At 45.3% G+C, this 9233-nt stretch overlaps 1 protein-coding gene across 2 annotated transcripts in view; it reads left to right on the forward strand.

The window, feature by feature from the left end:
• The window catches only part of LOC121007459 (sterol 26-hydroxylase, mitochondrial-like), a 41211-nt gene extending 39505 nt beyond the window's left edge, over nt 1–1706 (forward strand). For both annotated transcript variants that reach the window (XM_040439391.1, XM_040439392.1), the window contains exons 8-9: nt 22–222; nt 1112–1706. In XM_040439391.1, the coding sequence (XP_040295325.1) occupies nt 22–222; nt 1112–1234 (324 nt within the window). In that variant the 3' untranslated portion in view covers nt 1235–1706. The remainder of the gene's footprint in view (nt 1–21; nt 223–1111) is intronic.
• Nucleotides 1707–9233: the final 7527 nt, after the last annotated feature.

A 9233-nucleotide genomic window follows, 5' to 3' on the forward strand; every position in this document is an offset into this window, starting at 1 on the left:
GGTGTTCGTTCCTCCTTGCAGACCCTCTTCGCAATAAACCATTACGCCATCTCCAGGGATGAAGCCAATTTCAAGGACTCAGAAAAGTTTTATCCACAGCGGTGGCTTCGAGATGGGGGCATGACACACCACCCATTCAGTTCCATACCCTTCGGCTACGGGCTGCGCGCCTGCGTGGGGAAGCGGATCGCAGAGCTGGAGATGCACTTGGCACTGTCTCGGGTAAGGCTGTTCATTTTTTTTTAAATATAGACTTTGAGATATTTACTCCATTCACATCCAGAGCTGCATTCACAATTCTGCTGGTTAACAATGGAAACCCCTAATATATGAATATCTAAAAGGGAGCAATTTGGGTAACCGGAATATGAAAAGGAATTGCTATGGATGCCATTGACTTATAAAAGGTATCAGCTACCTTTTTACTGTAGGTGGTAGATAAAGGGCCACGTGTTTTGTTAGGGCCCGTTCCCTCAGGAATAGCTTAAGGGAGGAAAAAATATATAAGTATTGTAAAACTGTAATTTATTAAGAGGGTAAAACAACCACAACTATATAGTTCCCAAAGACAAGCCTCCTACAGCAGCCAAATAATAGTATCATATACTGTAGAGTGCAAATAATTGTGCTTGTATCAGTGCACTGCAGTGACCAATTAATACTACCATATAGTGTCAAAGCAACAGTATTAGGCCTCCTGCACACGAATGTAGGTGTCCCGTTGCCATATTGCGCCGATATGGCAGTGCTCTATAGCGCCGATATGGCAGTGCTCTATAGCGCCGATATGGCAGTGCTCTATAGCGCCGATATGGCAGTGCTCTATAGCGCCGATATGGCAGTGCTCTATAGCGCCGATATGGCAGTGCTCTATAGCGCCGATATGGCAGTGCTCTATAGCGCCGATATGGCAGTGCTCTATAGTGCCGATGTGGCAGTGCTCTATAGCGCCGATATGGCAGTGCTCTATAGCGCCGATGTGGCAGTGCTCTATAGCGCCGATATGGCAGTGCTTATATAACAGCTCCACGTAGTACAGATGTAGTAGTTCTAATTAACCAGATTCTTGTCTGATGCAGGATCCGTAACCCTTTGTTTTTCTCTCCTGCAGATTATTAAGATGTTTGAGGTTAAACCAGATGCCAAAATGGAAAACGTAAAACCGATGGCACGTATCGTCCTATCACCGAGCGAGAAAATCAACCTGCGGTTTATAGAGAGACGATCCGCCTGAGGTCGGACACTTTATAACTCTCCTCGGCAGCAGCCACCTCTCATCAGATACAGAATCCTATCATGTAATTCATGCTGCAGGGCCGGGTATTCTGCCTCCCATAAAGCCCGATAGTCAGGTGCGCTTATTAAGGCTTCTTTTGGAGATTTTTCTGGCTTTTGCACATTTCATTGTCCTTCCACCTGCAGCAACATCTAAACCACTTGTCCAGCAGGAACTGCAATCCCCTGAGGGCCCAAGGGCCCAAATCTAGGGCTCATATAGTCCATAAGTGCCAACGTAGAAGTGGGTTTGCCTTAAATTTTCTTTGGTTTTCTGTATAAATTCAGGTGTTCTTAGACTTTTCTATTGACTTTGAGAATATATTTTATTAAATCCTAGCGAGCATTAGGAGATTCACGTCAGAAATTCATGATGATTATTCTGTTCAGATCTGTTTCAATAAAGGAAATTGGTAAACTTTTTATATAAATATAGCTGTTTGGTATTCAACAAAAAAAAAAGTTACTTTGTATTATGAGCCATATATTTTATTTTGCACCATGTTCCATTTCCTAATATTCAACCTTCAGTGCAAAGAATGGAGGTTCATGTCCAGTCACATTTATGTTTCTTTTCTTTATTTTTTTTGTTTGTTTGTTTTGCAATTACATAGTACATAAGGCCGAAAAAGCCCTCTGTCCATCCAGTTCGGCCTGTTATCCTGCAAGTTGATCCAGAGGAAGGCAAAAAACCCCTGTGAGGTAGAAGCCAATTTTCCCCACTTAAGGGGAAAAAAATTCCTTCCCGACTCCAATCAAGCATCAGAATAACTCCCTGGATCAACGACCCCTCTCTAGTAGCCATAGCCTGTAATATTATTACACTCCAGAAATACATCCAGGCCCCTCCTGAATTCCTTTATTGTACTCACCATCACCACCTCCTCAGGCAGAGAGCTCCATAGTCTCACTGCTCTTACCGTAAAGAATCCTCTTCTATGTTTGTGTACAAACCTTCTTTCCTCCAGACGCAGAGGATGTCCCCTCGTCACAGTCAGTCCTGGGGATAAATAGATGATGGGAGAGATCTCTGTACTGACCCCTGATATATTTATACATAGTAATTAGATCTCCCCTCGGTCGTCTTTTTTCTAAAGTGAATAACCCTAATTTTGATAATCTTTCAGGGTACTGTAGTCCCCCCCTCCAGTTATTACTTTAGTTGCCCTCCTCTGGACCCTCTCCAGCTCTGCTATGTCTGCCTTGTTTACAGGAGCCCAGAACTGTACACAGTCCTCCATGTGTGGTCTGACTAGCGATTTGTAAAGTGGTAGGACTATGTTCTCATCACCGGCATCTATGCCCCTTCTGATGCAACCCATTATCTTATTGGCCTTGGCAGCAGCTGCCTGACACTGGTTTTTGCAGCTTAGTTTGCTGTTTATTAAAATTCCTAGATCCTTTTCCATGTCAGTGTTACCCAGTGTTTTACCATTTAGTATGTACGGGTGACTTGCATTATTCCTTCCCATGTGCATAACTTTACATTTGTCAGTGTTAAACCTCATCTGCCACTTCTCTGCCCAAGCCTCCAATCTATCCAGATCCCTCTGTAGTAGTATACTGTCCTCTGTAGTATATATATACAGTATACTGTCCTCTGTAGTATATATACAGTATACTGTCCTCTGTAGTATATATACAGTATACTATCCCCTGTAGTATATATATAGTATACGGTCCTCTGTAGTATATATACAGTATACTGTCCTCTGTAGTATATATACAGTATACTGTCCTCTGTAGTATATATACAGTATACTGTCCTCTGTAGTATATATACAGTATACTGTCCTCTGTAGTATATATACAGTATACTATCCCCTGTAGTATATATATAGTATACGGTCCTCTGTAGTATATATACAGTATACTGTCCTCTGTAGTATATATACAGTATACTGTCTTCTGTAGTGTATATATACAGTATACTGTCCTCTGTAGTATATATACAGTATACTGTCCTCTTCAGTGTTAATTACTTTACACAGTTTAGTGTCATCTGCAAAAATTGATATTTTACTATGCAAGCCTTCTACAAGATCATTAATAAATATATTGAAGAGAATAGGGCCCAATACTGACCCCTGAGGTACCCCACTAGTGACAGTGACCCCTCCAGTACTGACCCCTGAGGTACCCCACTAGTGACAGTGACCCAATCTGAGTGTGTACCGTTAATAACCACCATCTGTTTTCTATCCCTCAGCCAGTTACTTACCCACTTACAGACATTTTCTCCCAGTCCGAGCATTCTCATTTTATATACTAACCTTTTATGTGGTACAGTGTCAAATGCTTTGGAGAAGTCCAGATATACGACATCCATTGATTCGCCGCTGTCAAGTCTAGAAATTACCTCCTCATAGAAAAATATTAAATTGATTTGACATGACCGATCCCTCACGAAGCCATGCTGATATGGCGTTATTTGCTTATTTTCGTTGAGGTACTCCAAGATAGCATCTCTTAGAAAACCTTTAAACAGTTTACCCACAACAGATGTTAAACTTACCGGCCTATAGTTTCCGGGTTCTGTTTTTGTACCCTTTTTTAATATTGGCACCACATTTGCTATGCGCCAATCCTGTGGAACACTCCCTGTCAGTTTAGAGTCCTTAAATATCAGAAATAAGGGTCTGGCTATGACATTACTTAAGTCTCTTAGGATACGGGGGGTGTATGCCATCTGGTCCTGGCTATTTGTCTATTTTAATCTTTTTAAGTCGCTGTTGTTTTTCTTCCTGGGTCAGAGAGGACACTTTTAACAGGGACTCCCCTGTATAACGGAAACGGGATGGATACGTTTTGCAGCACATATGCAGCGTACTCAAGTTGTGTGTAATAGGTGTTTCTGGGTGATGTAGTGCAATATACACTAACCTGGTACGGCTGACTCTCTGCAAGGGCAGGTGATGGTATATAACTGTTCGTGACGCCAGTGCCAATTAGACGGTGGCACGCCGTTTGCGGATAGCAGGAATAAATTGAGGAACACGTGGTATTAAAACAGAACTCCAACTTTAGTAGTTTTCATGCAGAGACAATATTGGAATCGCAGTTCCTTGGCATACAGTCGATTTTGCAATACGGTTGATGCAGGCAATTACAGATTTAGCAAGGTGATTACAGAGTGTTGAACACAGGACTTGCAGTACAGGAGCTTGCACTCTATTTCTGTCTGATCCTGGAATATAGCAATTCTTCTCCAAGGCCCAATAACCTAGTTCTGGCTTTATATCCTTGGCTATAGCTTTAGAAAGTACCTCCTCTGTTATTTTTAGTACCTCTTGCTTCTCTGCACTCTGCCTCTGTCCCTCTCAGCTGCTTCCTCAGGCTCTTTAGCTAAGATATTCCTGTTTCTGCATATGGGAATTCAGGAGGGAATCTTCTCCTGGACAGCAGGCTTCAGGCCTGGACTTGTCTCTGACATTGTCTAATCTCCAACTGTAGATTACAGACACTAGACTCCGTCTGCCTTTCCTTTCCCTGACTGGGCCTTATATAGACTAGGGCTCCCTAGCTCCCTCTAGTGACTAGAAGCTGGAATGACACCCCTAGCAGGCCTGTACATGCAAGTTTCATAGTAACAGGGAAACACACAGCATTGCATTACATGACATTTTATAAAACTGACATATACCAACTTCTCCATAACTAAGGAGGGACGACAGCACACCAAGTGACACTTTGGTAGTGACGGGTATTACAGTTCCCGTACACTACATACCCCACTGCTTTAAGCTGAGTACGACCTCGTACTCCATCATGGGTCGCCCAACTGGAATCTTTACCTGAAATAGAAAAAAGAGACATGCAGGCATACATACATGTAATTCATCTGCATTTACATTTACATCAGGTCCAATTGGCAAAGGTGAAGGGTAGTGACAAGGGGCGTCGTTCTCTTCTCTCAGGATAGTGAATGGAACGGGGGCGCTGACCTGGCACAGCGTAACATTATAACCAGGATAGTCCATGACAATGAATAAGTCCATAATAGAACAGCAAAATAGATAAAACAGTATAAAAGTTCTTGGAGGCTCAAAGAACAAACATGAGTCCGTACCCAGGTTATTTTTCTATAAATCACAGAGGCTCTCATGCGGTGGAGTCCATCTCTGGGCACATTTCCTTTAAAAGAGCAAAAATCTCAGAGGCTCAGGTTCTTTTGAGTCTGTCTCCGGGCACGGTTCCTTAGTATGAAGTTGCACCATATAAAACAAGTGCTGTAAGACCCCTGATCAACCTGAAAAGGGGGTGAAGGGTAAAAGGTGCAACTAAAGGAACAGGCACAACTTGGCGTGGGGTAGCAAAAGCAGGCAGGAGGTCCTGGAAACAAACGTGGCCTTGCGGACTTTGTGCTTTCAGTGGTCAACACCTACCACTGAGCCGTGGACAAACTGGCAGCCGCAACAAAGGACCAGAAACATAGGACTCCTGTCCTGGAAGGGTTAACATCAAACTTCTGCAGTGAAATAAATCAAAGGCCTAGCAGGCTGATTTACAGAGGCATATCATAACCACTCGGCTCTGCTGGCAAGTACGGCCTGTAGTAGTCCTCTACCGGAGGATGAGCCCACATAACTGTATTGGGGGACAGCTGTAGGGTGAAGGGGCCCCTAATAGGTATTGGCCCCATGGGCCTAGGGGTAAACCCTTGGGTGGACCGTACCGGTCCCGGCATAAGGATTGTGGGATGGAATGGCGTGGTTACCGCCGCCTCAAGCGGTCCGGTGGGCTCGGCGCGGCTATTCACAGCAACCGGGGGTCTCCTTTGGGGCACTGACGGAGCGGTGGCAGCAGAAGGTGGTCTACGGGTGGTGACAGGCACCCTTACCTCGTCCTTCTTTGGCGGCGTCTGGATCCTGGCGGTCGCGATCTTGCGCAGCTCCCGCAACTTCTCCTCCAGCCGGACAATCTGCTCACTGATGCTCTCTGTGTCGGAGTCGCTGTCATCTGCTGGCGCCGCCGGCGCAGGTACAGTCACCGATGGCGCGGACTCGGCCTCTGCAGGTTCTGGCGATGCGTCTGGTCTCCGACCCCTCCGGATGTTCTCCAAGGTAGCATGAAGTCCTTTCAAGTTTTCCATATCTTGTATGGTCTTCTCCCGACGAGGCAGCTCGGGGGAAGGATAGGGGCTCACCCATTTCTCCAACACGGTTGGCTGCCAGAAGACGTTAGGCCCAATGAAGGAGCTCCGCTCCTGAAAGGCGTGATGGGCCGGCTCTGGAGAGTGTTCCAGGTCCCCCTCGCAGCCAGAGTAGTCTTCTCCTTCTTCTGCCTCCCAGTCCTCAGGTTCTCGCTTGGGACGGGTCACAGCAGTCGCATAAGGGCCTCGCAGGCTCTCGGCAGGGGTGTACTCCACTTCCTCTCCCTCACGGAGGCTGTGTTGATAGGAAGGGAGGTAGTCTCTTTTGACAGACCTTCGATTCACATAGAGGTCTCTGCCAGTTAGATAGTCCTGGATGAACCCGTAGCCACGGGTTTTGTCGAATGACAGCACCACTCCCTTTCTCCTTTCCAGGCGGGGTTGGGTGTTAGCATGCTTTTCATGGATTGTTTTAGTCAATTCTTCATAAACGATTTTGGTCTTGGTATTCCGCTTTATAGCGGCCTCCCGGATCTCCGCCATAAGTGATGACCACTTGAACGAGGGCTGAAAAAAGTCTCTCCACGAGCCATAGTAGGGCTCTGGTTCTTTCTCCCTTGGGCGGCAGGCGGGTGTCTCCGGTCCCGGAGAGTAGGCCGGTGGAGCCTCCTCTGGCTCTACACCAACATTAGACACTTGCGGTATTTTAGGCGTAGACATTGCAGCACAATGATGCTCACTTTCCAACATGCTCGATCCTTCTGAGGAGAGCGATAGGGTCGCGTCAATTACAGCAGCCAGCTCCTCCCACTGCACTGGGAGGCCGCCCCCCAGGTATTCCAGTATATGGAAGGCGGTGTCCATGCTGGCAGACATGCAAATGTCCAGATAAGCAGTGGCGCCTGACCTTGAACTCCTTCCCGCTCTTTTCTCGGAAAGGCGCCAATTTTTCCCGCTTTTGCGGGATGAAGGTGACGCAGCAGTAAATTCCGCAAGCCCAGCGGCCATCTTTTGCAAGAAACGCTGTCTATTCACTGACAGCAAGCAGGATTGTAAAAAGTCCACAAAACCACACTCCAATGCGGCGATTTTCTTTCTCTTGGTAGCGCAACACTGCACAGCGCTTTTTAGAAGTTTTGGGTACACTTTGGGTATGATTTTCAGTCCACAAAGTCCACTTTAAATAAACAGGTAATTTGTCACTTTGGTCACAGGGCAACTGTATAAGGCACAAAGTTCACGCTTCTTGCACTGGAAAGCGTGCGTATCCTGTTCGTGACGCCAAAAGAGAGGTCCTGTGGAACACTCCCTGTCAGTTTAGAGTCCTTAAATATCAGAAATAAGGGTCTGGCTATGACATTACTTAAGTCTCTTAGGATACGGGGGGTGTATGCCATCTGGTCCTGGCTATTTGTCTATTTTAATCTTTTTAAGTCGCTGTTGTTTTTCTTCCTGGGTCAGAGAGGACACTTTTAACAGGGACTCCCCTGTATAACGGAAACGGGATGGATACGTTTTGCAGCACATATGCAGCGTACTCAAGTTGTGTGTAATAGGTGTTTCTGGGTGATGTAGTGCAATATACACTAACCTGGTACGGCTGACTCTCTGCAAGGGCAGGTGATGGTATATAACTGTTCGTGACGCCAGTGCCAATTAGACGGTGGCACGCCGTTTGCGGATAGCAGGGATAAATTGAGGAACACATGGTATTAAAACAGAACTCCAACTTTAGTAGTTTTCATGCAGAGACAATATTGGAATCGCAGTTCCTTGGCATACAGTCGATTTTGCAATACGGTTGATGCAGGCAATTACAGATTTAGCAAGGTGATTACAGAGTGTTGAACACAGGACTTGCAGTACAGGAGCTTGCACTCTATTTCTGTCTGATCCTGGAATATAGCAATTCTTCTCCAAGGCCCAATAACCTAGTTCTGGCTTTATATCCTTGGCTATAGCTTTAGAAAGTACCTCCTCTGTTATTCTTAGTACCTCTTGCTTTCCTGATCTTTGCCTCTGTCCCTCTCAGCTGCTTCCTCAGGCTCTTTAGCTAAGATATTCCTGTTTCTGCATAGGGGAATTCAGGAGGGAATCTTCTCCTGGACAGCAGGCTTCAGGCCTGGACTTGTCTCTGACATTGTCTAATCTCCAACTGTAGATTACAGACACTAGACTCCGTCTGCCTTTCCTTTCCCTGACTGGGCCTTATATAGACTAGGGCTCCCTAGCTCCCTCTAGTGACTAGAAGCTGGAATGACACCCCTAGCAGGCCTGTACATGCAAGTTTCATAGTAACAGGGAAACACACAGCATTGCATTACATGACATTTTATAAAACTGACATATAACAACTTCTCCATAACTAAGGAGGGACGACAGCACACCAAGTGACACTTTGGTAGTGACGGGTATTACAGTCCCCGTACACTACACATAGACTTCTATTATGACGGAATAAATAACAGAATGCCTCTAAAAGCATTCCGTTATGCATTCAGTCATAGAATTGCATTATGGTAACGGAATCCATAATGCAATCCTGCTTTTACCAGTAAACGAATCGCAAACAAATTTCAAAATATGAAATTCGCTCATCTCTAGATAGAATCATGGTTTAATGACATCACTTCTGCTCTTATTTTCATATCTAAACGTTAAGATCCCCTTAAAGGGGAAGCGCACCATAACTGGTGTCAATGTCTAGCTTTCTTGCACAAACAGCAGAAAATATCCCAAGTTCAACCAGATTTTCCTGATTTGTTACTTCCTTCTGTCGCTGTCCGGGTCATATTTACAGCGCAGGCATTTTCTAAGCTTCATTAACAGAAAACAAAGTGACCCCTTTACACATAAGTTTGGTTTG

The sequence above is a fragment of the Bufo bufo genome, chromosome 7 (genome assembly GCF_905171765.1).
Source record: "Bufo bufo chromosome 7, aBufBuf1.1, whole genome shotgun sequence".
Lineage (NCBI taxonomy): Eukaryota > Metazoa > Chordata > Amphibia > Anura > Bufonidae > Bufo > Bufo bufo.